The sequence below is a fragment of the Etheostoma cragini genome, chromosome 15 (assembly GCF_013103735.1).
Source record: "Etheostoma cragini isolate CJK2018 chromosome 15, CSU_Ecrag_1.0, whole genome shotgun sequence".
In the NCBI taxonomy this organism is placed as follows: domain Eukaryota; kingdom Metazoa; phylum Chordata; class Actinopteri; order Perciformes; family Percidae; genus Etheostoma; species Etheostoma cragini.
The window spans coordinates 22,621,287-22,648,465 of record NC_048421.1 but is presented as its reverse complement, the minus strand read 5'-3'; the positions used below and the strand labels follow the sequence as shown (position 1 = coordinate 22,648,465).

The window sequence follows — 27,179 nt, the reverse complement described above, 5'->3', positions numbered from 1 at the left end:
CAAGGATATTACCGCTTAATTTACTATGATATTTATGACAGGGTCAAATGCTGGAGACTGGGCGTGGTTACACGTTGATGGGGCGTGGTTAAACGTTTAACTCCGCCCACATCGAGGTCTGCGGGGCTGCAGTCAGGGGCTTCTCGATCCACGAGTTGAAGCGGGGATTAGATGTTGCACAGTTGCTTTGACACTATAATGTCTGTTTCCCATGCCTATAAAGACCATTGGGATTAAAAAAGCATGAGGGAAACTCTGGGTTTTCTCTTTCAGAAAGAGGGGTAACTTAACCTGAAAAATAAACACTACTATTATTATACTATTCTGCCTATATTGGACTATCCTTTTGGCTAACTGCGGTGGATTGACAGAAATTATGAAGATAACAAACTACGCTTGAATGTGCCTTATACAGACTGACTTTGGATTGACATAAATTCAATTTCTTGACAGAAATTATGGAGATTACAAACTACGCTTCAATGTGCCTTATACAGACTGACTTTTTCATGCATCCACCGTGTGTGTGTTCATCAGTCACGGGGGGGCAGGATGGTCTGACATGTTTTGAACGTTCTTTGTCTGTAGGTTTTGTTTCTAAATGTTGGATGTTCGAGTCACGCCTATACATTAATTTGACCATTTTTTCACTCCCGATTGGTCAGTGGCTGTAGTGGAACTGCTGCGATTGTCGCGTGAAATGAAAATGCAATAGGGGGCCCTGGCTGTCAATCAATGTCGTCCAGTGATGCTGGCCCCTGATTGGTGGGGCCTGTAAGCAACTGTGTACCCTGCTTATCGATAGTTACCCATCTGAATCACTAAGTTCTCATTGTTTACCTGTAAGTGCCATTTCTGTGTCTGTAGCTATTGAGGAGAAGATTGGGTTGGGGGGGGTAAGGTGGAGGCAGGGGGTGTGTTCTTGACCAACTCACTTTGCTCATTTGAAAGCCATGATGTCTCTCTCTCATTGGTGATCCAAATTCTCTGGGCGGGCAAAGCAGAGAAAGGGGAGTTAACCTTGCCCCTTATGACCTCATAAGGGGTAAAATTACAGATTAGCCCATCAGCTTTGGTTTTCTCAAAGGCAGAGCAGGATAACCAGGACTCCGTTTGCACCTAGCACCATTTCTAGCCACTGGGGGACCATATGCAAGCTGGAGGGGGACACATTAATGTTAAGAGACGTTAAAATAAATAAAAGATTGTAAATACTAACTCTGTTAATGATGGTGCTTTGATTGATAACTTCAATTCAAACTCAAGTTTTGACACAAAGTACCCTTGTTTGTCTACTACAAATAGCACTGTTTATACTTATAACCAACTATAAAACAGAATTCAGGAGGTCAGAAGTAGTACTCATATCTTATGGTATCCCATATTACTTTTTTGCCCGCAGAATTGCACCGAAATTAAATGATAGGTGTAGCCTACTGCCATTCCAGTTTTCTCCAGCAATATTATGTTACCTGTGGTTAAATATGAAATGAATACTCAGAGCTTACACATTGACTCAAGCAGAAATTTTCTCCCACACCAATTCTCACCATTTTTACTGCATCACTACTGTGATGCTTTATTTTTTTAAACTAATTTTAGGTTATGCTGGTGCTTTTCAGAAATTATTGCATGGAAATGTGATGATGGTTTTAACTTCAGTTTTTTTTAACTATGACTCCGAAGTACTACAAACTTGGTTATTGTAAACCAGTGATGTCAGAGAACATGTATTCAAGATGTAGCCATGGTTATTATGAGTGTTTAATAAAACCACACCTGAAAAGGAATTGGCATTGATACAAAAACTTTATTCTCACAATATCAAAATTGACAGACCTACAAAGACTTGTAGATTAAAAGGAATTAAGAGAGAAAACAATGGGGAATATAGTGACTCCTGTTTGCAGTCAGTACATGTCTGGTATTTAGTTGTGATGGTGCCGAGCAGCAGCACTGGGTATGTTAAATAGCGACGCACAACTGGTGACAGTTAAACACAAAAATAAGAGCAAAAGGGAGGGGAAGGAACTAAGGGAATACATCATCTTGCATTTAATCCTGGAAGCAACATTTATAAAAATCAAAAACAGAACGTATGCATTGAAGGAACTCCTCAAACGACAATTGTTAGACCCTACATCTGCATATAAAAAAAGAAAAGAAAGAGATCGAACACCCTTCAGATACTTCTAAAACTAAATGACAATGTTATCATGGAAAAATACTACGAGTGGCGAAGGTTAAGTTGGAGAGGGAGAGTGTCGTTTCTACAGAGATTGAGAAAGAACATGGCCATTTAGAAGCTAAGGAGAAGAGACAACAGTCATGGGTCCAGTGTCCACCTCGCCCCTTCACAGGGACTGCTCTGTCAGCCTTGGGCAGTACGGCAATAATCCAGCTCTTCAAACTGTAGCTGTACGCAGGGTTTGCGTCTAACTGCTCTGAGTTCTGACTGACAGGACCGTCCAGCAGCAGGGTGGAGGGCGGCTGCTGCTGCTGCTGTGAAATGGTGACGGAGATTTCAACACATCATGGCTGTTCGCTCAAAGACCTCACAGGAAATAGTCGGCTACTGGCTTCTTGGAGGGGATGCCTCTGGTCTCTTGCGGTGCTGCCTCAAATATGATGAACTCCCGCTGTAGATGCTCATCGAGCTCCAAGATGGCCGCCACGTTGCCACATCTGATTACCAAGAGACAGACAGAGAACTGGTTGGGAAATTCATATTACAGAAAACACGGCTGTTTTCTAGACCTGGTCTTGAAAGCGGCTGTGCTCCAAGTACTTTCTATATAAGGCAGAGGCAATAATACAGTACACTGACATTTTTGTTAACATTTCTGCATGTGCATTTGTTAAGAAGCAATCAGTTGAAATGCAATTGACTTAAAATAAGATTTTAGATCTGTATTCTTTAGAAAGCATTTATCAGTAAAACAGTTAAAATGGGGAAAATGTGAAAAATTGCGTCAATTGGAAGTGTGCCCTCCTTAATTTTCTGTCTGTGCCCCTAATTTTAGTAAGGGGTTACAGTGCTCCAAGTAAAAAGAGTTAGTTTGGAGTTCTGTGCATATTTTCGTCATATCGTGCAGCCTTTAATTAGATAGCAACGAGTCCCTGGCACTTAGACACCTTCAAGGAAGTGGCCCTGTTGTAACGGAAACACAAGCCGAGCCAGTACATGTGTATGGAAAACCATAACGGATGCTGTTCAACTAGATAATCAAGTTACACATGCAGATTTGCATCTTGTTGAAAATTTATACTGTACGCCTTTCACGGCCCGTTAAAAACAACTCGTTTTGAAGAATGGAACGTCATTGCTTTCAACAATGATTCTGGGATTGCCATCTTCGGTCATTGTCTGTCAATTAGGGGCCAGTGCCAGTACCAGTAAAATAACACGATTCTCGATGCCGATTTTGATACCACAGCAATCAAGGATTTTCTAAGATTCCATGTAATTTAACTTGAAACATGAACTTCTTTATTATATTTAAAAATTATCCAAATGTCACAAGACATACAGAACATGTGCGATAGAGGAAAGAACACAAAGTGCAGTCATAGTGCAACAACTAGTGTCCCCAGACACGTTCCCCTTTCACCTTTTCAAAAAAGGTACCGAGCAAAAACAACAATGTTCCTGTTGCGTGACCAGAGACGTTACAAACTAGGGTTGCACAATTAATCAAAAGGCACCGGGAATTATCGATTCTAGACACATCACTAGTGTAGATACTGTAAATGGAGTAGGCGTCAAATAAAGGCCACAAATGGACTTCAGTATTTGTCTTGTCATCTTTACTACGCTGGCATTAATTAGGATGTTTATTCACAAATTACAGTACGGTTCCAAAACCATTCCTTACAACTTTATAATTAAAAACTAATTCTAATGAAATCAAATCGGTTGATAAGTACCTAAAATAACTGAAGTATGGAGAATATAAGTATTCCACAGGTAATGTTCACAGACAACGGTCAGGAAGCACAAACCCAACCATCGCCGTTCACATGCAGATTAGTTTGGTAATGCAGGACTACCTGCTGGTCAACAGCTGTCGGAAACCACATCGCATGCCATGCCGGTTCAAACACAATCCATTTTGAAAAAAGATTTGCATATTGGAATATTGCCAGGAAGACATAAGACACCAAAAACATTTCCAGGGCTTAAAGTGAAAAATAATCCTTTTTTGTGTGTGTTTGTGTGTGTGTGTGTGTGTGTGTATGTGTGGTGGGGGGGTTCCACAGTGTAATGTTTCAATATGCCCAAACAGTTAAAGTCCTTCTTACATTACACAATATTCAAAATCTTTAAGAATTAAAAAGTTTGGAATAAATTTCTACTTCTTCCAACCATATATTAAATTAAGAGTCAATGTAGATTTTCATATTGCAATAATATAATCCTACAATGAATCATTGTGAAAACAAAATTTCTGTGTACTTTGGCCAGGTCAGCATAACATTTCTTTAATAAGTAGATTCATGATTTTGTCCATGTTGACATTAGTTGCTTCATGTACATTTATTAAAAACGTTTATCTTTATATATAGCTAGACGTCTAAACTCTGGGCATCGGGCCCAAGTGCTTGTTAGAGTTGCGTTCCTCTCATATGATTGGTAGGTGAAATCAATGGATTCAAATATTAAACCTCATGCAAGTTCCCAAATGTATTTATTTTCCCACCCGGCCGCACGCTGGCAAACAAATCAGCATCATGTGGTAGTTATTTTGGCCTACTTTAACTTTACATCCGTTCATTGCAATTAAATCAAGTCAAAATTTGTCTTTTTTTTTTTTTTTTTTTTTTTTTTTAAATGGAGAAGCCAACAAAGCCTTACTTTACTTTTAATTTTATCAAACAAAGAGCAGTGTCCTCCCGCTAGCCTAAAACGCTAATAAACTGATACAAGTACTTCCTTGAGAGACAAAAAACAGCCCAGGAGTTAATGTAGACCCTCTAATGTGCATTAGAGGTAGTGTTACATGGACGCAGGAACATTTTTATCAGTTTATTATTATTACTAATAACCTGGAACACAATACTTCAGGGAATTTAGGATTTTTAAGACCTAAAATGTTAGCGTTTAAATATCAGACCGTGTTGTAGCGACTTACCTATAGCAGTAGTTGGGTGCTGACCATACAGTGAGCACTGTCTCATTGAAGTGCCACTTGTATCCCTCCATGACCAGCTGGTGTGCTCGACAGATCATGTGGATGTCGTTGGCGGCGTTGAATTGGGCCACTACGTCGCTTCCAAACAAGTAGCCAGCACCTCTGGGACTCACCCCCCACCCTGTGGTGTCTGAGGGAAACAAGATCAGTCAGGTGAAGCTCGGCGCCTAACATACAGCACATGGCTGTAATCTCTGACTATAATCTGACCACGGTTCCAGACACTGCTTCAAGTTCTCAACATGTCAAAAAGTTTCTTTGACCATTTATTTGAACAACATGTTGGTTAACAATGTGTTTAAAGGCTCGACAGGATGCCTGTGTACCTTCAGGGTCTGACCACAGGAGGTCACACATAGGGCCATCATGGGGAACTTCCTGTTTTCTGTCAATGGTCCGGATCTGGTCCAGCGTCTGGATGGACGGGGACAAGCCACCGTGCACACAGAAGATCTGAGAAAGAAAAAATAAATAAATAAATAAATAAATAATAGGAGTCTAGTAACCCAACTGATGGACCTTTTATGTCGTCATTTGGGAAACCGAGAAGTTACACAACCAGCTTTTAGAGTAGCAACACCTTCATGAAAACATGGGCATTGAGTGGCTGTGAATTTAGAGCATGAATTTTCATTGAAATACTGTATCTCACCTTGCCATCAATGATAGCGGAAAGGGACAAGTAGTCAAATATCTCAGTGCAGTATCTCCAGACTGTGACTGAGCCGTACTTGCGCAGGCACTCATCATAGAAGCCGTAGACCTGGGTGATTTGCCGGGACTCGTGGTTTCCCCGAATCAAGGTTATCCTGTCTGGATAACGCACCTGAGAAGCGCAGCAGAAGCAAAGTGATGAGGAGAAGGGGATATCATGAGCCTTCTAAAATGATTTAAGAAATTATTTCTCCAAATACTTCATCTCTCTAATAATAATAATAACAATAATCATCATCATCTGGGATAGCTTTGTGGGTGTATGTGTGAGCGCCTGCCTGTCTTTGAAATACATTGCCTTGCGAAAGTATTCGGCCCCCTTGAACTTTCGACCTTTTGCCACATTTCAGGCTTTACACAAAGATAGAAAACTGTCATTTTTGTGAAGAAACCACAACAAGTGGGACACAATCATTAAGTGGAATGAAATTTATTGGATATTTCAAACTTGAATAACTAAAAAAAAAAAAAAAAGAGGAAAAACTGGACGTGCAAAATTATTCAGCCGCCTTAAGTTAATTGTTTGTAGCGCCACCTTTTGCTGCGATTACAGCTGTAGGGCGCCTGGGGTACGTCTATCAGGTTTCCACATCAAGAGACTGACATTTTTGCCCCTTCCTCCTTACAAATCAGCTCGAGCTCAGTGAGGTTGGATGGAGAGCGTTTGTGAACAGCAGTTTGAAGTCTTTACCCAGATTCTCGATTGGCTTCAGGTCTGGACTTTAACTTGGCCATTCTAACACCTGAATGTTTATTTGTGAACCATTCCATTGTAGATTTTGCTTTTTGTTTTGGATCATTGTCTTGTTGAAAGATAATTCTACGTCCCAGTCTCAGGTCTTTTGCAGACTCCATCAGGTTTTCTTCCAGAATAGTCCTGTAATTTGCTCCATCCGTCTTCCCTGTCCCTGCTGAAAGGCAGGGACAGGAAAGGCAGGCCCAAACCATGATGCTGCCACCACCATGTTTGACAGTGGGGATGGTGTGTTCGAGGTGATGAGCTGTATTGCTTTTACGCCAAACATAACGTTTTGCATGGTTGCCAAAAAGTTTGATTTTGATTTCATCTGACCAGAGCACCTTCTTCCACATGTTTAGTGTGTCTCCCAGGTGGCTTGTGGCAAACTTTAAACAAGACTTTTAATGGATATCTTTAAGAAATGGCTTTCTTCTTGCCACTCTTCCATAAAGGCCAGATTTGTGCAGTATTCGAGTCATTGTTGTCCAGTGCTCCTTGGGATGTTTAAAGCTTGGGAAATCTTTTTGTACCTAAATCCGGCTTTAAACTTCTCCAAAACAGTATCTGGGAACTGCCTGGTATGTTCCTTGTTCCTTATGATGCGCTCTGCGTTTTAAAACGGACCTCTGAGCCGATCACCGAGCAGGTGCATTTATACAGAGACTTGATTACACACAGGTGGATTCTATTTATCATCATTAGTCATTTAGATCAACATTAGATCATTCAGCGATCCTAACTGAACTTCTAGAGAGTTTGCTGCACTGAAAGTAAAAGGGGCTGAATAATTTTGCACGCCCAATTTTTAAGTTGATTAGTTTAAAAAAAAGTTTGAAATATCAGATACATTTTGTTCCACTTCATAATTGGGTTCCACTTGTTGATTCTTCAACAAAAAAAAAGTACAGTTGTATATCTTTGTTTAAAGCTTGAAATGTGGCAAAAGGTTTCAAGGGGCCAAATACTTTTGCAAGGCACTGTATTTCCTGATCCGTTCATCCAATCAACTTCTCCCGCTGCGTCGAGGCGTTAACCTCTATATAGGGTTGTCATTATAGAAATTTATATATAATTTATATATATAAAAATTTCTATAATGACAACCCTGCCCAGTTACATCACTTAAAAAGCCAGAATGGCCTTGTTTGTGGTGATAGAGTTAACTTGCAGTGTTATTGTAGCTATACTATTAGCTACAAAGAAGTTTATTAATTATTAATATAGTTACATGTTTAATCTGTAAAAATGGAATTAGTTCCAGTGCAACAGGGACTTTTTAAAGCTTCCACCCTGCAAATGGAACATTACTAGGTGTTGGAATCACCAGACACCTCCCGATACGATATCATCACAGTACAATATTACTTCCATATCGTTGCGATGTCCCCAAAAGGAGACTTTGTCAACATCAGTTTTATCTTAAAAGATTAATTTCTCTGTTTGTTCATATCACTTCAATTGTATTGCTGCAAAATGGGATTGTCAAACAGACCAACACATATCATAAAAGACCCATACTTGGCCCCTGTGTAACACAGTATTCCCACTGAAAATATTGCGATACTACGCTGTATCGATTCCCCCACCCACCCATAAACATTACTTATCCGCATGAGACGAGGTTTTTACATGTTATATACTGTACAACATTAGCTGACAATAACGTCAAGTCTCACAGCTATTTTGAACGATAGTTTAAAATACAATTAATTTGCTGGTTCATTAGACCTATAGACAGACAAGTAGGAGAGAGAGAAAATAAATAAATAAAGAGAAAGAGAGAGAGAGAGAGAGAGAGAGAGAGAGAGAGAGAGAGAGAGAGAGAGACCATGTTTACCTTAAGAGCTAGCAGAAGAAGGAAAGTCTCTACACTGTAAAAGCCTCTGTCCACAAAGTCACCCATGAAGAGATAATTTGTCTCTGGAACATCGCCACCAACCTGTCATTTGAGAAAAATAAAAACAAGTAGTTTAACAGCAGGATACTGTGAATTTGGTGTGGTTTGTTTGATAAACAAAGATTAAAAAAATGCGGCTGGCGCTACCAGTGTAAATTTGTGTTCTGTCATGCCGGTCTGGCTCCTGCACACTCCAGAGAGAGTGGGAGAGAGGTCTAAAGTGTTTAAATGTTTTTACATTGTAAAAGTACATAATTACATTAGTTAGTTCAATTTGTAATGTGAAGGAATACAAATATTGAAGCATCTAGGTATAAACACACCTCCCATTGTATTAGTTTGCGTTTTATTTTCATAATATTTGAATATATTCAAACATTTTGTGGGTATTTTTTTATATAAGGAATATTCAAATGTCGTTTTTGGCCAACTTTGACAGCCCTAGTCTCCTCCAAAAGAGCTATAAACATTCTTTGTTATCAAAGTAACATATAGAAGTGTGTCAAATTATAAATACATAGGTATAAAATCCATGTTTTCATTTAGGTTTTTCCTGTGTGTACAGGCCTTAAGTTCATAGTGATCGGAGTGTAACAAGTAGCAGAAACTTACTCTAAACAGCTCCTTCAAGTCATAGAACTGACCATGTATATCACCACACACCTATGAGTAAAAACAGGAGAAACAGTAACACGTTTAACATACTTTTAGTTATAGTCTAAGAAAAGGTAAGCCAAAAAAAAACGGGTTACTTACTGTGACAGGAGAGTCTACTCTCTGGACATTGCTTTCTTCTACCAGAATCTCTCTGAAAATACATAGACATAGAAATATGACTTGTCAACTACACTCTATGTACTAATTTTTATGGGACATTACACAAACAATCCCATAGACAGTGGTTCGGTTAAGCCTGCTTACCTACAAAAATAGGCTGGAGTTGTTTCACGGTGCACACTAATTTTAAAGATAATTTCGAGGGGCTTTTACCCCTTTATTTCAGATCAACAGTGGATAGACAGGATAGGTGAGAGAGAGATGGGAGTGACACACAGCATAGGGTCGCAGGTCGGACTCGAACCCAAACCTGGGCCGTTGCAAATGCCTCAGCCTACATGGGGCGCATGCTCTTACCGGGCGAGATAGAGGTTGCCCCACACACTAATTTTAAAGCAACATTATTGAATTCTGTACCTAAAAAAACAGCTTCAAAATAATCTTCGCTCAAGATTAGTTATTTGGTAAACATTGTGTGCAATTATGATGTAGTATGCCATTGCTTCAAGTTGTTTTGTGGAATGAATGGATGTGGCTAGTCAAAGGTTCTGATTAAATATCTAACTAACTCATGTAAATGCTGTGTCTTTATAATAGGCCAAGTTTATCCATTACCTGGCTTTGGCACACAGTGCCTTGACTTCATTTTCTTTAATTAGCTCACAACGTCGGAGCTGCTCTATCTGTCGGTCCAGGTCACTGATGTCCCCCATTGTGACACACATAGGGAGAGCGGCTAACACACTAAGGTCTCACACACTCCTCTGGTCACACGCCGGGGTCTCTAGGCTCTTTCTTCCCCAGGCAACAGACACTCTTGACACAGTCCTCCTTCGGAAAAAACTGGGCTCTTCAACACTTGTACGCCAGCCTCTTGTTTTAAGGATGTTCAGAAAAAGTAACTGTGAAGAAAAAACGGTTAAGCAATTCAACAAAAAATTTGAATAAAAACCATAACAATGCAACTTCATTTACGTAGCTAACGTTTACAGGAGAAACGTTTGGGGCTTGTTAGTTTGAGTATGAGTTGCTAACCAAACGATAATGTATTCAGGATAGTAAACTCGAACTACATTGATCGTTTGTTTACACAGAATATACATGAAGAATGCAACAGAGAAAAACTGACGTTATTCGTCAAGGAATGTGAGGCCTATGGGCGTAGCTAGCTTAGTAGTTAGGTAACCCATAGCACGTTAGCTTAGCTAGCTACATCATTGCTAACGACGTCAATGAACAACTGATTACTTAATAACTTCACCAACCATTTTGTTTGAGATTTTGTTCTGAAGGGTAACACTAACGTTTTACGTACCGAACTACTGTACGTACTAAGTAGGCTAATAAATTCAAGAAACGCATTTAGCTGACGAAATGCTGTGTTAGCTGGCTAACCACGGCTAAATACGTCAACACTGGTTAGCGCTTCTCGGCTAAGTTCGTGACCAAGCTAACGTTAGCTAAAGCTAGTAACACATTCATAAAACACCGCTAATTCGACGAAACACGAGTAAGTAAATACCGTTGAGTGATAGTACAGCTTCGACAAACAAGCATCTAGCGATTTCTTTAATTCCGAGGATTGTGCGGTTTTTCCGCCGTGCACCGGCTCCTCTTCAGCTTGCCGATATCGTCTTTGCCGGCTGTTCACTTCTGCCGTGCTGCAGCTCATGAACTGTAACTTCCGGTGGAGCAAAGCGCAATGCTCTGTACAGCCTGTGTGGAGCCTACAGTATATAGTGTGGCCTGTATCGCTAAAGCTATGGGCGAAGGTAGTTTTTTACGCAGTTCGGTTATAATCAGAGTTTATTTGGCTTTGTGTGAGGAAGAAAACACTGATGGGATTACGTCTCACCTGAATGATCGGCTACCTCGTACGATTTCACGTGATTCAATGGACTGATTTAGCAAACAATTCAATCGTATTTATTTATTATTTACAAATCAAGCATCATCCCAGTGTGAATTTTTTGTAAAAATATTTCTCAAGGAAACATTGACCTCTTGTTGTGGAAATAAATAGAAACATTATTATTCAAGGCTTAAAGAGTTTTTTCTAACATTTAATGAGTTTCAAACAAGAATTTGAAAAAATCACTATTGAATCTGTTTAAGTAAAATGGATCTAAGTGAAACCTTAGATATAATAATTCAAAAGTGGCAGGCAGATACTGTATGTGTTAAGTGACTCACTAACATTATCAATGCTGTGACTCATGAGAAAACCGCCGGCTATGTCATTTAAAGTGGCCAGTAGCAACAATCACTATACAACCATCCTATTGCCTCTATTAAATGAAAACCATATTTTTAATTGCACTTGATTTTTTATTTGACATAACAAACATTTTTCCCTGCCACTTCAAAACCTTTGGTAAACAAGACATTTTGATTAAAGAAGCACAGCTTTAGAAACACAATCAGTAAGATGTAAAAAAGTTATGACAATAGTAGCATAATACAAAATGTTGATGGTTAACATTTCAGTAGGAATGTGCACATCTGATATAATGGCAGAGAATAATAACAAACTGTTAAAATACTTCACTACTCATAAAAGTAAGCTATTCAAAACCCTAACTGAAGTAAAAGTGCCGCTTTGTTAGTATTATCAGCAAACTGTCAGTAAAAAAGACTTAAAACAAAAGGTTTGCTGTCAGTGTTTTACTATTATATATAATGTTTTTGGATTAATATTACAGCTGCATTAACGCATATGTCAAATTTTATACTGCAGATGTTTAAGGTTGAGCTACATAGTTCTGTAAAATTATGGATTAAACAGTACAGAAAGCCAGGCAGCTTTTTTTTTAAATATATATATATATATTTAGTATTTTTCTGGCAGAATATTGCATGATGGATTATTTTGTATGGTTTCCATAGTCCTTCAACGCATGTAGAAACAGAAGATGGGATTCAAAACGCAAATTGAAAACGCATGTCTCAAACAGAGCCCTTGCACTTCATTATTGTAAATAATAATAAATAATAAGAGAAGTCAGTAAAATGACCGTTATCTTAAAATCGCCTCTAGTGTAGCCTTTTGTGTGGTCGGTTCAGACTCAACACTTGCTGTCCACTAACAGGGAGCGCTTCAAACTATAAAACAAGACAAAGATACAGTATGTTTTGTTTGCTGTCCCATCATTCAGGCCTATATGTCATAAAAAAAAGTTAATTCTGATTCGGTGATACTCCTTAAATGTGGGTTCCTCGTACTGCGCTTCTTCATCTTGCCTAACTACGACTGCTGGAGACATTTCCTGTCCTGCCTCAGTTGCTTCCTTTTAAAAGGTTTCCACCATTGAATCACAGGAAGGCTTTCCTTTTTAGGCAGCGGTTAAAAAGCATTGTTATTTGTCTGCAAGGTCTAGTATTGTGTGCAAAAACGAGCTTTGGACATTTTCTGCAATTTTTATGGCAGCATTATACTGCCAATATATAATATTATACTCATATTTTTTTCTCTGCAGTCAACAGACTATTAAAGGACAAATCCGGCACAAAATGAACCTACGGGTTACTTAAACATGGGTACCAAGTCGACCGTTCTCTTAGATATGTTTTTTTCATGCTAATAGAATGTGATCAGTTTTAACACAAACCCCTAATTAGCTTATAGCGTTAGTCGTCGGGGCAAGCAACAGTAAAAAGTAATCGCAAGGCTGAAATAGCACCATACTTCAACGGTACATGTAAACCAAAACATTGAAAACATTCTAAGTGTACAGACAGTTTATTACAAAGAGTTTATAAAGACAGTACGGTTCAAGTATATTAGATTACATCAGATAATACTTTATTCATTTAAGCCAATGACCCCTTAACTGAAATAGGGTTGTCCTGTTGCAAAAAATGGCTATACAGATAAAGCTGCTTTGCTTTGCATATTGAACTGGTCCTACAATAACATATAGGGTGGTCTAAAGCCTTTATAAGTACCTTTTTGTGCCTAGAATACTAAACTATTAAAATAATAATTGTTGGCATGAATTTACAAATCTCTTAGAAGCAGTGAATCCTAAGGATGAACTGTATCTCTGGATGGCTACCTTACCTAGAGGCCAGTTAAAACAAGACCAACAAGCCACTGCCAAGCGGGCCAATCCCATTTGTTGCTGTCTACGTTGCCGCGATGTGTAGTTGATTCAATGCTGGAGCATGAATTGGACTTTAGTGCAATTTGTGCAAACAAGCAAACACATTATTAAGTGGCGTAAGCTTTTACCATGCGTCCCTGTTAAAAACTACTGGAATCATGGATAACAGGTTCTGTCGTGGTTTCTCACATCCTGGTCTGGAAAGTGTATCCCAAAAAGAAGCATTAGTTTAACAGTGGAAGCATGTCCACCTCCCTCTGGGTGGCACATTGGTGGTGATTAGGAATCCGCATTGAATACAGTATATAATAAAACATTTTTATGTAGGAGTAAAGTCGTCTTTTGTCAGATGGTCTCTAACTCATTTCAGATTAAAAAAAAAAATCCCTAATAAAAAGGCACCCACGTGTTTTTTTTAAATCCTGCTGGTGCAAGTTTGTGGGCTGGGTCACAGGGAACAGAAGTGTCTGTGGACAGGGAAGGCAGCAAGTCCAGCCAGAGCTATGCCCAGACTGTCTCCTACGCTGGCAGCGGCCATGGCAAACTCCCTCTGTCTGTCTTCAGTCTGTGGAAGAGAAGAAAGAAATGAACACACGCTCGATATATTTCACGTAGAATGATGAACAAAACAGCTGCAAGTAAGCTGTGCATAGTGCAGTGGCAGGAAAGCAATGTATCACCAAATAGTTTCATTGCTTTTCAGTCGATATGTGTGCAATAGTCCAGCTTTGCCAGGCGCTCCTCCACAGTGCTGCTGCGGAGGGTTTATTAACATTTCTTTAAACCAATCACAATCGTCTTGGGAGGCGCTAAATATGCCAAATAGCCTCTGTAAGGAATTTGTTTTGCAACAAATAAAGCTGCCTTGCTTTGCATATTGAACTGGTTCTACAATAACATGTAGGGTGGTCTAAAGCCTTTATAAGTACCTTTTTGTGCGAAGAATACTAAAAAATTTAAAATAATAATTATTGGCATGATACTTATAGGCCAGTTACTACCTTACCTATAGGCCAGTTACTACCTTACCTATAGGCCAGTTATTACATATAGGCCAGTTACTACCTTACCTATAGGCCAGTTATTACATATAGGCCAGTTACTACCTTACCTATAGGCCAGTTAGAGAAAGTTGACCTGACCTCCTTGCTGATGAAGTAGAAGGTGTTGACATATGCAGCTCCACCCAGCAGACCCTCATAGAGGACAATCAGGAACACCAGCCAGGCGTTGGGCAGGAACTGGTAACTCACTGCCAACAGGAGCAACACTGCGTTCACCACCTGAGATAGGCAGAGAGGAGGGATATGGACAGCAGAGAGCCTGGAAATCAATGCTGTTATACAAAACATCAGCAGTAACCAGTTGATTTTTTTCATTCCCCCGTGTCCACCTTGATGTGACGAGTTAAACAGTACTAGCAATTGTGTGGAGGATGGGTGGGGGCGGTGCCTGATCACAGAAGGCTTGCGTCACACGGATGCGCCATTACTTCTTAATATCAATATGACAGTGGGAATAAGCTAATAGAGTTCTACTACTCTACAACATCTATAGGAACTTAAATAGAAGAAAATCCTAAAATGTACCTATTACTATGTTATAAAACAGAAAATTGCCAGATTGCTTTTCTTGATGTGAATGCCCACTTAGCTTTCTGCTGTAAAAAGAATGAATGCTCTAGCTGGTGTGGTTTTCTTCTCTTTTAGATCATTTTAAATAGGATCATATCCAGTCAGTGTCATGTTTCTTTCAAAACATCCCTCTTCTGTTGATTTGTACTTTATATTTTATTTCTCACCTGGAGCAAAGAGAGAGTCCACAGTTTCCTGCACTTGAAACAGCACAGGGAGGATCGAGACACCAACACACCAACTTGGTACAGCGTCTGGTACCTGAGCGAGCGCACACGCACACGCACACGCACACACGCACACACACACAATTATAACTACGTCCTTAGGCAATCTAAATGAAGTCCTTCCTTCAGAGTAATATTCAAGTGAAGTTAACTGACCAGCGGTACTGCTCTGCATGGGACAGGGAAAATTTGGGGAAATACAGCAGTTCCATCTGGAAAAGAAAACATTATTCTACGTTCATTATTATCTCAAGATTAGCTATATACGTATGTATATTTCCCTTACATGCAGCAAAGGGTCTCGGGTCGGACGATCGAAACCCGGGCTGCTGGCAAGGACTGAGCCTACATGGGGCGCTCGTTCTACCAGGTGAGCTACAGGCCGCCCCGGGATATTTAAAAGTTAAACCCTCCTGTCGTCTTCGGGTCAAATTTGACACATGTTTAAAGTTTCTATATCAAAACATTTGGGTTTCTTTCAACCAAATTTTCGGCGTTTTATTTAATTGTATAGAATTATTCTGACTTCACTTTGACAGTCTGTGATTATCCATCAACATACGTTCCTATGATCTTAAATATTACTATTATTCATACTTTCAGTTTTTTTTTTAAACTCAAGTCAGATATAATTTCATACAGGCTACATGTGGAGTAGTGGCCATAAATTCCAAAAAATTAGTTAAAAACTAGTAAAAAATGCTACAAAAACATTAAAAAACAAAACGAGACAAAAACGCAGCAGTTCGTGACTAAAGTGTCAAAAAGGGTTAATTTTTTTGAGCAGATAGGACAACACAAGGGCAAAATGTTCGGAACATCATCTCATACCTCCATGCAACCAATGATGGAATGTAACTAAGTACATTTACTCAAGTACTGAACTGTTGAGGTACTACAATGTGGCCTCTGTGTCTCCTTTGTATTGTTTTTACTGCATGATCTGCTTTAATACCGTTGTCCCCATCTGTGCCACTTGTTTGTGTGTTTTAATCCATTTTGCTCAGGCCTGTCATTATACAGATGTAATTTCATTTATTTAAATTTGTTAACCATTGTATTTTAGGATGCCTATTGTCAGCTGGCCAGGGACTACAGCTGGAAATTAGCCATAGAAGCTAAAGCTGCTGCTTTTATTGTACAGTTAATTAAGGGGGAGTGCCCACGGCATTATAAACTATTAAACTAAACTACTTGTACTTTACTTGAGTCTTGTCTTTTCATGCCACGTTATACTTCTACTCTGCTACATTGTAGAGAAATATTCAACGTTTTACTCTACTACATTATTTTGACTGCTTTAGTTACTTTTCAAATTAAGAGTTTTGCACACAAAACACATTCAGTTTATAAAATGCAAAGTTTTATTATAAATTAAACTACCAATAATACAACGTTGTACAGCGGCCTACAGTTCCAGCTGGAATGCTTGGACCATAAACACAACTGTTTTGATCGTTTCCAGTTTCTAAAGACATTTCTGCATAAAGTACTTAAACTTTTAATACTTAAGTACATTTAGTACATTTTCCTGTTGATACTTACATACTTTTACTCAAGTAATATTTTCAATCCAGGACTTTAAGTTGTAACAAAGAATTTTTTATTGTGTGGTATTAGTAATGCTGTGAATACTAAATCCACTGCTGCATACGGCCTACACAACACAGAAGTTGGCTTTGGCTAAACGACATGCAAAAAGATGAACGGGATGCCAGAGGGAGCCAGAGAACTTACCAAGCCCTGGTTGATGAAGTACTCAGCGAAGTAGACCAGTCCCAGGGGAAGCACAAACCTCAGCAGGCCCTGCTCACAGGAAGAAAGTTCAGTAACAATGTAACCAGACAAATACTCAAATTGGAAGTAAAGTGATGAGTGCACTTACTTTGATGACATGAAGTTTCTCTGTGAGGGTGAGCGGTCCGGTGGTCCTCTCTGTGACAGAATAATCAAATGACAAAATGGGCAATGTGCTATAGGTGCAAAAATAGGTATCAAAAGGTTTGATACTGCCAATTTGTTTTGTTTTGTCATGGTTCATGTGTGTAATAAACATTACACTTAATGAGGGAAAAAAATTGTGGCAGAGAATCATAATATCAATTCGAAGCTAAAAAAAATGTGATTCATGTTTTAGTTCAGAGCAGGAGAAGACCACAGAAGGAGACGAGGAAGTAAGTGAAAGAGAAGAGGAAATGAGTGAAGAAGATGAGGAAAAAGGAGAACCTTATTTCTTATTCCTTATGTAAATTAAAAACACTTGTGTGTAAGGGAATGATTTAAGCCATTCACATATAGGGATTCCCATGTATCATCTACCCATGCCACCCAGCCAAGACCTCTTGTCCCCCAAGTTATACAGGATCTCGGAGGGGGGGGGGCAAACCATGTGTTGATGTGAGAAAACTGAAACTATTCCTCACGACTATATAATAACTACTGCACACAACTACACACAAACACTAGCTCTAAAATTGATGTCCTGTTTGTTGGTGTGACAGCCCTGGGCCTGTCCTACATGTGTACTGTGGTTTGTCTTCTTAACTTGCAGGAGTAGCGGAGGCGATAATGACATGACTGTGATCACCGGGCCGGTCCTCCCAGACTATTTAACCCCGCCTGGCTCGAGATTGGGAGGCCGCATTCTCCTGACGGCGCACCAACATGTTTTTCACATGAGTTTTCTCTTTGTTAACAACATGCACCTCACATTCTCCACTACATTCATCTACCTTCATTCATTCATTACTGATACTGACAATCACAACTCATTATGCTCTTGTTTGCATCATTATTTAATAAATGTCACTTTATTATTGTTACGTTGCTGTGCATCTCCCTCTTTTGTTGTGGCCTCTGAGCCGGTCGTAACAAGTTGGAGGCTTGTTTGCTGTGAGTACAAAAGCAGGATCTTGTTTCTGGTTTTCTTATATTAATCATAGTTAGTTGCTGTTGAGGCAATTTGGTTTAGTTGAGCTGGTCTATTGTTGTTTAAATGTTAAGTTGCACTACAGTCATGCGTAATATAGTTTAACCTTTCAATCAGGGGGCAAACGCTCATTTGCATCCTAATCCCCCCAAAATTTAAATTGCCTCAAATTATTTTATGTTAATTATAATATATCAAATATAGGTTTTAGTCCTGAGGTACATGTTGGTCATCCAAACAAAATAATTAAATAAACAATACGGGAGCATTTCTTTCAGAGACATTTCGCAGGTTTAATACAAGTCTCATGTAGATTTAGACTTTAAGACAAAATTTAAATAGCAATGCGCCAGCTGCAGGCACAACTGTCCTTTAAGGGTTATGGGAATGACACTCTGATTAGTTGAATGTATTTTACATTCAAAACACACATATGATAAATTAAAAGACTAAATGCAACCCCTTTGCCCCTTGCACTTTACGCTCGGCCCAGATTATGCACCGTTAAACTAGCAAAAGTGAAGTTGGACATGCCCTAAGGGCACCACTTTAGACCATGTGCTTTAGATCGTTTAAATAGGCCCCTAATTGGTAAATAAGAAACAATCTAATAACATCGCCATATCAACTTAAAAGGTGATTATAATGTTGTGTTTTCCCCCAAGGGGACAAAATAATCAAATTATGTAGATTTAAAGTTAATAGCTCAATTACTTGTTTGCGGTCTGACTTAGTAGCCACACTAAGCACATAGTGGAAGCAGGGTGCAAGCTGCTAGCCTAGCTGTATCAAAAGAAGGAGAAAACAAATCAAAAGATCAACCTTGACCGACCCCGAAGCCATCTTATTTACACATCGGGGAGAAAGTGCAAATGCCAGTTTTGTAGATATCAGTTTTCACTGCTACATTGAGCGGATAACATCCAAAAGCCAACCACATACAGATTATTTTATCGCTTCTAATGCAGACATACATATCTGACTGACCCACAGCCTCCTCAGAACCAAGATAACACAACTGGTCCCATTGATCTGACCTCACATGTTACCATGTTTTCAAAGATTAAAAAGTCCTAGTGTCTTACTAATGACTGATTGGGTGGGGGGTATCTTAATTTTTAAGGTGATAAAAGGACCTTTCAAACAAAACTGACATATGCTTTAAATATCTGATTTACAGCAATGCACAAAGTGCTGCTAAACTTACCATTCCCTACTCATCAAAACAATCTACCAGTGCATTTCTAAAAAGTCCTACTTTCACTGGATATAATCACTGGATTTTGCTTCATGTCAAATAGTTTCCAATCATATCATTTTATGGTGTTGTTATCAAGCGAGTGTGTGACATGTACCTGGGATAGATTTCTCCTGCTCCTCTTCCTCCGAATCGTCCATCAGCCGCTGTCTATCCTCGGAGCCCACGGCTGTGTATTCTGTATCCCGGCTTTTCCACTGCGGTAATGAAGCTGGAAGAACCAGCAGGAAGAAGTAGCTGGTGGTGGTGTAAGCAAAAAAAAAAAAAAAAGGAAAAATATGAGCCAAAGAAGAATCATTTCATTTGAAGGAATTAACAGAGAAAGTATGGACTAAACCAAGTCAGCTTTACTTGATTGTGGAATCTAAAATGATATTTAACAAAGCAATATAGTACCCAATAACAGCCACTCTCTTTGGATTTCTACTTAATTACTGTTTTAAACCTTCTGTTAATCCATTTAAAATTGTAATTAACATGAAAAAGTGCAATAACGAGTGAAATTTGCTTTGCATAAAGGGAAAGTGAAATGTGTAACATAAGACTTCATTAGCACAATAATCTGTCTGTCTACAGTAGGCTTTGCCAATCAAGTAATCAATAACAGGAGTGTCAAACTCAACTTTACTAAGGGCCAAACTAGAAAAAGAGGATCACATTCAGTTTGGGCAACATCAAGTCCTCAAAAAGTCAGAAAAAAAGTTGCTTAGGCTTATAGAGTTCAGCATAACAAAGATTAGATTTTTTAGAAGAGCCGACGTGAATATGCAAACTCTGGTTCCGGGTTAATTTCTGAGTCTCAGAGTCGGCAAATCCGCCAAATGATGCTTTGAGTGTCACATAATGACAGTTTAAAAACAGTTTCCAGTCTTTTTAGTGTAGTGCATAACTACAGTAGGTGGGCCAAAATTGATTGTGGATCTAAGGCTGTGTTTAGACGGAAATGATGAAGAGAAAACGCAAAAGTAGCGTTGCGTTCTTACTTTTTATTCCGCATTTAGACGAGCGTTTGGGTGGGTGCATCTGCGTGCATATGGTAACACAAAAGTGTGCGCAATTGGATGTAGTATGCACACCAGGCGGCTAGGTGGTAGTGAAAAGCACTGCGACACAACATCTCTAAGTCCACGCCCGTGCGTAGAATCTTTCTTCTACTACTCTCCATAGTAGCGCAAAGTGAACAACCAAAGCTGACAATTTTGGCTGGACAGACAAGGAGGTGGAGTCATTGCTCCAAACAATGCACACACACATTCGCCACACACACACATACATACACACAAACACTCGCACAGTACGTTTTAACCCTTTAGACGAGAACGCAACGGTGGAGCGTTTTTAAGATTTCCACTTTGGCGGGTGGTTTCACTTTTCTGTGATTTTAAGCCCCCCCAAAAAATGCGGTTGCCGTCTAAACGATCAAATGTTTTTACGTTTTCATCCGGGGGCCAGATCAAAATCTGCGAGGGCCCAGATTTGGTCCGCGGGCCTTGAGTTTTACACATGCTATATACGGATTCATAACTTAACAATTTTAAGATCAAATGGGATCACATTTTGGTATCGACTGTTCTCCATTCTTAGGTGCTATTGTGCACATATGTCAAATCTTTTTCAGCTCTCAAATGACAGAATCTTTTTCTTGTCTTAGTACTTCCACACTCACCTGAACAGCATTGCAAATGGGACCACCAGCATGATGAGAAGCGTCATCTGGGGCGACAGGCCGATTTGGGTGAGGCCCGAGTAGAGGAGGGCTCCAGCAACACCAGCGCCACCAGTACCTGAGCCCCAGCCTCCCAGTACATCCCTAAAGCAGGAGGGAAACCAGGGTTAAAATAAACATGTACATAATATATGCACAATATGTATACACACTGTTTGTTGGACCAGGGGTCTTCCGCAGTTTTATAGCCACTGATCCCTTATGTGAAAGAGAGACGGGGCAGGGACCCCCCACTACAGGCTGTATAAAATGAAGTTGCATATTAAACTGGGCCTACAATATTGTTTGGGCAGCCTAAAGCCAAACCTTTTTAGTGCATAGAATACTAAGCTAATAAATAATTGTTGGCATGATTTTATAAATCATATGTTGTGGTTTCTTGGTTTTGAGTTTCTGTTGGTTTTGAGGTTCTGGGAATATTTCCTGTTATGATTGCGTATTTGTTCGGTTTCCTGTTTTCTGTTGTAGCCCGTGTTTCCTCACTTGTATAGTCCAGTTGTAGTTCCTGTCTTGTGTCCTTCTGTGAGTGTCTGTATGTTTTGTTTCCAGTTTTATTTTGATAGTCTGGTTTTCTGTCTAGCCTGGTCTTGTTTTACCTCCTGTGTTTTGGTTTTCCTGCTCCTGTGATTGCCTGATGTTGTTCACCTGTTTCCCAGCCCTGGTTTTACCTACCTTGTGTGACCTCATTAATCTGTGTATTTAGTCTTTGTCTTCCCCTTGTCCGTTTTTAGATTATTTTGACCCAGTATTGTCGCCGTGTGTCAGTCACGTTCTCCCTTGACTTCCTTTTGTCTCTGTTTCCTGGTTTTTGATCTAGTTTGTTTTTTTGGATTCCCTGTTCTGTTTTTTTTAAAAGATTCTGAAAGAGTTTTTTGCCCTCTGCAGTTGGGACTCTCTTTGTTCTCTCTGTGTCTACCTTGTTTTTTGGTCAAATAAAATCCTCAAGCTCAGCTTTCACCTGCCTGCTCTCTGCATTTGTGTCCACCATTCCCTGCAATCTGTAACATGTGGCACAGTGAATCCTTAGGATCAACTGTATCTGTGGATTGCTATCTTAGTGACTATCTAACCAATAGGCATGTAAGCCTACCGTTATGGAAGAATGTAGTAGAGTAAAAAGTACAATATTTCTCTCTATAATGTAGCAGGGTAGAAGTTGAAAGTGGCATGATGATTACCTCCAATTTGTACTTAAGTAAAGTACTTCCACCAGTGCTTATATTGATTAGAGAAGTTTGCGTGATGTTGGAATGAGTGTTTACCTGCTGAAGTAGACAGTGAGAGAGAGGAAGGACAGCTCTCCTAGTCCAGCGCTGATACTGGCAAAGATCACTCCTGGAAACACAGTGAAGGTGAGGGGAGGACAGGGATGCCTTTAACATGCTCATTCATTACAGAAAATTAATAATCACAGGGGGGCTCATTCCTTTGTTTGACAAGGAACAACAATCTCTTTTGAATTCAACTTCAGACTATTGTTTGAAACTGTGTAATTAATTCAATTAGTTGTGAAGTAATTCCAGAATCATTTATAAGAAGTTAGTATTGATCTAATTATGTTACCTCCTCTTTGCCAGTTGCTACTTAGCACCCAATTAGTCTTTAGAATTTCCTCCTTGACCAGGTCACTCAATATTTATTTTTTTCGCGCTGTGACTGACTGGTGTGTGTTTGTCTGCATTCATGTGTAAGGTCCAAAGGTTGGGATTTGGGTTGTGGGTGGGATGGGGAGTTGGGGGGGATTTGCATGCCGTGTCGTTTGCCTGTTTGCCTTTATCTGTGTGTACTATGCCATGTTCCTATGTTAAAAAAAAGAAAAACTTAAATAAAATAAGGTAAATAAGTTTTCAGAACTTCTAAGCTTCCAGCGTTACGCGCCTTTTTTGCCCCAAACCTTTTTCAACACAACAGTTGCGATGTTGCTGTCATATTTCCGCTCATGCACCAGGAACGGGAAGAAAAGTTTGCTCGGAAAAAGTGTCTTGCTGATTAGCATACTGTGAGTAAAAGTGAACATGTGATAAGCCCTATTTCAACAATCGGTGGCGTGTTGAATGAACAGTGTCCATTTATTTTACTGTCTACGCAACCATCCTTCACGCAGTTTCTAGTAGCCAAAGACGACACGGAGGATTGAAAAAACATGATGGACTCTTCGGAAAAGTAAAATGATCTTCAAAGTCGCCGGACGATATAATCTTCTGAACATAGCCATGCTGAGAAATCCAGGGAGAGTTGTGTGAAGCTGATCTGAGTCTTAATTATGTTTGTGCAATTGATTTGGCAACGGCTTGAATGTAACGAACGTTCATTAATATCAAAGAGTTACACACTAATGCTTTAAAGTAGTATTAAAGTATTAATAAGTATTAAAAGTACTCAATGCAGAAAAACCTCACATTTTTGAAACTGTAAAGGATCCAGTTGTGTGTTTTGGTGTAATCCTTTCAGCTAGACTTGTAGGCCCGTATATTGTTGGATAGTTTAATTAATCAAATTATTTGATTTAATAGTTCAATAAAACATTGTATTTTATAAAGTGTGAAAAAAACACTTAATATGTAAAGTAACTTGTAACTAAAGCTAAAGATGAATGTAGTGGAGCAAAAAGTACAATGTTTCTCTCTGAAATGTGACAAAGTAGAAAGTGGCATGAAAAGAAAAGACTCAGGTCAAGTACAAGTACTTCACATTTGTACTTAATACTTGAGTAAATGTACTGGATATAAAGGTCCTTGAGGCTGGAGATTTTCATTGCCAACCACCACTTCTATAACTGTTTTGCACATGACCAATACTAAAGGACCTTGATCAAGTTAACTGACTGCTCAGATTAATATGCCTGCTTCTCTTAAACTCCTTTGCTACACACTTTAGAAAGAAGGTATCTTGAAGTAAACTGATCAGCAGTAGCATGCCGATAAATATTTGTCATGATAAGGCTAAAGTGCTATCATGTTTCTGTTACTGCAGCTGCACCCTTTCAGATAAGACGACAGGAAACGAAACTGAAAATGTATTAAGCGGTATCTAATCCGTTATCTAAATTCTTAAAATTTCCACCACCAATAATGATAAAAGCTATGACTGAAAATATTTTTTTTAAAATAAAAACGTTTTTTAAAAACAAGAAGAAAAAAAAGGGGTGGACTTACCTAGAATGCTCATCCACACAGCTGAGGAGAAGGACACGAGGAGGAAACTTGTTGCTGCCATGACGGCGCAAAACAACACTCGGAAGCTGGAGAAACAGAAATTAGGGAGCACATTTACAACACAGAACAATACCAGTGCAGTACACTCAAATATGTGGGCCATGCTTTTATTTGTACAATGTTCTTTTTGCTCTATTAACTCGGGGTGGGAATCACAAGGTACCTCCCTATGCAATACATGATATATTGTCTCACATTGCCAGACCCTGCTCCACAGGGTTCTGTCAGGGGAGAGTCTGGCTAGTCCACACGGCACGACTCTGGGCTTGGAGAAAAACGGGCTCTGATTTAATGTCAATTCTTTCAACCAAGGGAGCCCCGGTGCCGAAGACGTGTGCATGTTCAAAAGCAGTTCTAGTCAAGCAACAGAAAACTCAGATTGGACAGATAGTCTAGCTAGCTGTCTGGATTTACCCTGTAGAGATCTGAGGAGCAGTTAACCATAGTCCTCAGATTGGACAGATAGTATAGCTACCTGTCTGGACTTACCCTGTAGAGATCTGAGGAGCAGTTAACCATAGTCCTCATAAATCCACCGGAGGTTACAATGCCAACACAAAGAAAGTGGAAGGTAGTGGACATCTGGCTGAAAATGAGGGACTCTGATGGAACGGCCAGTGGCACCTGAATAATCCCAATCCGTCAATATAGACTATACTATATATGACTCACGATAGCAATAATGTCGTGATATAAGAATGCTACGATAATCAATAGATGAAGGAGATGATCGTCAACTTTAGGAGGAAAACATCACACTTCTTACTGGTGAGAATCCAGGGATTGGACATCCAGGTAGTGGAGAGCTACAAATTCCTGGATGTTCACCTAAACAATAAACTGAACTGGACTGATAACACCCATGCACCAGAGTCGCCTCCATCTGCTGAGGAGACTCAGGTCCTCTGGAGTGTGCAGGACTCTCCTCAGGACTTTTTACAACTCTGTGGTGGCCTCTGCCATCCTTTATGCCGTGGGCTGATGGAAGGGGGGGCAGCTCGGACAGGGACAGGAGCAGACTCTATAGACTGATCAGGAGAGTGAGCTCTGTCCTGGAGTGTCCTCTGGACTCCATAGAGAAAGTGGGGGAGAGAAGGATGTTGGCTAAGCTGACAACCATCATGGACAACACCTCTAACCCCCCACACAACACTGTGGGGTCCCGGAGCAGCTCCTTCAGCAGCAGATTGTTACCCCCCCCCCCCCCCCGGTGTAAGAAGGAGAGGTACCGCAGGTCACTGTGAGACTCTACAACACCTGCTCCACCTGATATGTTGTAGTTTCTGTTCCTGTTTTCATTAACCCACCACGCACCATGGCTCTAAGTATATTTTTATTATCTGTATTCATATTTTTATGGTTACACTTCAATATCATTACATTATGCTTACTTACTTTTGCTATATTATTTATTTACATATTATTCAATTTAATTTCACGTCAGTGATTTACATTGCAATATTTTTTGTACTATGGCAATATCACTTTCACCAAGGCAACCTCACTTTTTATATAATGCCACTTTACATTCATTCAGTACTTTTTGCACATTATCTGTTTTCCTGTTGTTCCTTTGCTTGCTTGTTTGTTGGTTTGTTTTTATTGTGGAAAAGCTGCTGCTGTAACAAGGGAATTTCCCCATTTTGGGAGGAATAAAGTATTATCTAATCTAACCTCTAATCTAATATTGCTAGACAAGCCTATTATCATACATCATGATATCGGTCTAACTATGTACAAAAAACCCCCCGGGGAAATTTTAAGAAGTTTCCTCTCTTTAGTCACTGCAAGTCCAAAATATTCAAAAACAGCACAAGGTTTTCAGAGTGTAAATTAAAAACACAGAACTATAGAACAACTTTGGGTCCAGACTTTGGACTAAAATGGTGGTTGGGGCATTTGTTATTTTCCTATCTATCGATATTTTTGGCGCCAGCGTATTGATTATTGTATCACATGAAGGGCGACAATATAATAACATGTTGATATTTTAAGCCAGCTATATAAATGCTGCTCCCCTTTGATGAACACTTCTTCTTTTTTCTTCTTCTTTTTATTTTATTTTATTTTTATTTTTTTTAAATAAAAGGACCACAAGTAAAAAGGAAGCATTGTGCCAACTGAGCAGCTGGAAGACACAGAAACATCCGTTACCACAAAGGTTGAATTTCATTGACAATACAAAAACAACATAGCGGAAGCTACTGGAAAGAAGGAGTGAATTAAATGTGCTAAAATGATCAAGACAACCGGTAAACATGAAAGAAGTGTTGAGTTTACACCACCAAGGGCAAAGAGTAACAATGCTCCAAATCAAGGCCTGCTCTTGACCACTATTTGAACATTTTCATTGGGACAGAAGAAGTTTCTTTTTTTAAAGATATTTTATGTGCCTTTTTATGGCATTTAAAAGTCCCATGGCATGAAAAAAAACAAAAAAACAAAATCACATTAGTATTAATATTATGAGGTCATAAGGGCCCCTTCCTCTGCTTTGCCTGCCCAAAGAACTTGGCCCACCCATGACAGAGAGAGAGAGACATCATGTCTTTCAAACAAGCAAAGTGGCAGTTGGTCAAGGCCACCCCCCCACCACTTAGATCTGTATGAAAGAGACTTCAGATACAGTTTTAGGGGACCACTAAAGTCTATATAAATGAGACTTCCGATACAGTATTAGGGGACCACTAAGGTCTATATACAGTGGGTACGGAAAGTATTCAGACCCCTTTAAATTTTTCACTCTTTGTTTCATTGCAGCCTTTTTC

At 39.5% G+C, this 27,179-nt stretch overlaps 3 protein-coding genes across 4 annotated transcripts in view; all 3 read right to left on the bottom strand.

Annotated features, from left to right (window-relative positions):
* The window catches only part of aldh3b1 (aldehyde dehydrogenase 3 family, member B1), a 28,942-nt gene extending 16,215 nt beyond the window's left edge, over nt 1-12,727 (bottom strand). Inside the window, exon 1 of the mRNA XM_034893529.1 lies at nt 12,518-12,727. The gene's annotated coding sequence lies outside the window, so the exon portion shown is untranslated. The remainder of the gene's footprint in view (nt 1-12,517) is intronic.
* Nucleotides 1,794-18,051, bottom strand: LOC117957647 (serine/threonine-protein phosphatase 4 catalytic subunit B). 2 transcript variants are annotated; one of them, XM_034893532.1, is made up of 9 exons: nt 18,039-18,051; nt 9,935-10,133; nt 9,299-9,350; nt 9,155-9,205; nt 8,483-8,584; nt 5,845-6,018; nt 5,519-5,645; nt 5,133-5,322; nt 1,794-2,685 (listed from the first exon to the last, which is right to left on the bottom strand). In XM_034893532.1, the coding sequence occupies exons 2-9, from the start codon at nt 10,042-10,044 to the stop codon at nt 2,556-2,558; spliced, it is 936 nt and encodes a 311-aa protein (XP_034749423.1). In that variant the 5' UTR covers nt 10,045-10,133; nt 18,039-18,051; the 3' UTR covers nt 1,794-2,555. The 2 variants fall into 2 exon arrangements, with proteins under 2 accessions (XP_034749423.1, XP_034749422.1); XM_034893531.1 differs by lacking the exon at nt 18,039-18,051 and adding an exon at nt 10,842-11,093 and having other exon boundaries at nt 9,935-10,221.
* cln3 (CLN3 lysosomal/endosomal transmembrane protein, battenin) overlaps nt 13,530-27,179 on the bottom strand; it is a 17,499-nt gene continuing 3,849 nt past the window's right edge. The window contains exons 6-15 of the mRNA XM_034893530.1: nt 24,352-24,437; nt 22,459-22,531; nt 21,137-21,280; nt 19,568-19,707; nt 17,169-17,218; nt 17,021-17,089; nt 15,440-15,495; nt 15,224-15,317; nt 14,565-14,705; nt 13,530-13,987 (exon numbers count right to left, since the gene is read on the bottom strand). Of these exons, the coding sequence (XP_034749421.1) occupies nt 13,871-13,987; nt 14,565-14,705; nt 15,224-15,317; nt 15,440-15,495; nt 17,021-17,089; nt 17,169-17,218; nt 19,568-19,707; nt 21,137-21,280; nt 22,459-22,531; nt 24,352-24,437 (970 nt within the window). The 3' untranslated portion in view covers nt 13,530-13,870. The remainder of the gene's footprint in view (nt 13,988-14,564; nt 14,706-15,223; nt 15,318-15,439; nt 15,496-17,020; nt 17,090-17,168; nt 17,219-19,567; nt 19,708-21,136; nt 21,281-22,458; nt 22,532-24,351; nt 24,438-27,179) is intronic.

Bases quoted from the DNA above. Each gene is read 5' to 3' on its own strand.
- LOC117957647 (XM_034893532.1), bottom strand. From the start codon at position 10,044: ATGTGTGTCACAATGGGGGACATCAGTGACCTGGACCGACAGATAGAG. The intron at 8,585-9,154 runs GTAAGTTTCTGC...CTCAAATGACAG, and splicing joins ACTTGAAGGAGCTGTTTAGA to GTTGGTGGCGATGTTCCAGA. The intron at 5,646-5,844 runs GTGAGATACAGT...TTTCTTTCTCAG, and splicing joins CCGCTATCATTGATGGCAAG to ATCTTCTGTGTGCACGGTGG.